Source organism: Orycteropus afer, unplaced genomic scaffold (assembly GCF_000298275.1).
Source record: "Orycteropus afer afer isolate SDZICR_OR568_19922 unplaced genomic scaffold, OryAfe1.0 scaffold00019, whole genome shotgun sequence".
Classification (NCBI taxonomy): Eukaryota; Metazoa; Chordata; class Mammalia; order Tubulidentata; family Orycteropodidae; genus Orycteropus; species Orycteropus afer.
Window position 1 is genome coordinate 6781522 of NW_006921606.1, and position 895 is coordinate 6782416.

Here is an 895-nt window from a genome sequence, read left to right on the forward strand (position 1 = left end):
CCTTCCTTCCGAGGAGTGGCTGGTGGGTTTGAACCGCCAGCCTTCTGGTTAGCAGTCAAGTGCTTTAGCCACTATGCTACCAGAGCTCCTCCCAAAGGCATTAGGCTTTCCAAATGTCTCCCCTGCCCTACACCCCACAAATGCTTCTCTAATCTTCAAATCATTCTCTTCTAAAACACCTTGTTTTAGTCATCCTTGTTGCTCTTTCTCTTCTTCACTTTTTAACTGGTCTGCTGGATGTCGTAACACCCAAATATCACGTGAGAAGCCTAACACACAAAGCAAGCATGGGCCAAGAATGATGCACATGCTAAATGAAGAGGAGCTTTTTAATGAGGACTAATTTTGTAAATGGTCCATTAACAAGTACTTTGCTTTCTGACACAACTCTTCATGCAACCTCATAACTGCAGGGATTTGGATAATAAATTCACAGCTAACGAGAACCCTGTAGGTGTATCTGTACTACCTGTTAAATAACAAGAGGAGAAACACATTTTCGTCTGAATATCTTAGAATATGACAAATAGATCTTGGTCAGACCCAAACCTATAAATTAGTATTTTTAAAATGCAATGAAATACTATACCAAGGTTGTAAGGGAATTCCTTTTCATATAGAGTCTCTCCAAGTACTGCAGTCCCTCATCTTTCAGTAACTCCAATGGGAAATGGTGCAGATTCCTATAATTTAAGAACAAATTCTTGTGCTTTTCCAGCCTTGCCACAGAGATCGTCTTACAAAGTTCAGATGCCATGACTGAACATATCCCATCAGGCACGTTGTAGCACTACATCTTGTTAAAATTGGTCCATTTCTAAAGAGAACAAGAAGATGTAACAATTAAAATACTTACTTCTTACAAGAATTACTATATAAACCAGTTAGTATATAA

General features: G+C 38.9%; 1 protein-coding gene across 1 annotated transcript in view; it reads right to left on the reverse strand.

Annotated features, from left to right (window-relative positions):
- LRRC28 (leucine rich repeat containing 28) overlaps positions 1–757 on the reverse strand; it is a 375800-nt gene extending 375043 nt beyond the window's left edge. Inside the window, exon 1 of the mRNA XM_007959947.2 lies at positions 590–757. Within this exon, the coding sequence (XP_007958138.1) occupies positions 590–757 (168 nt within the window). The remainder of the gene's footprint in view (positions 1–589) is intronic.
- Positions 758–895: the final 138 nt, after the last annotated feature.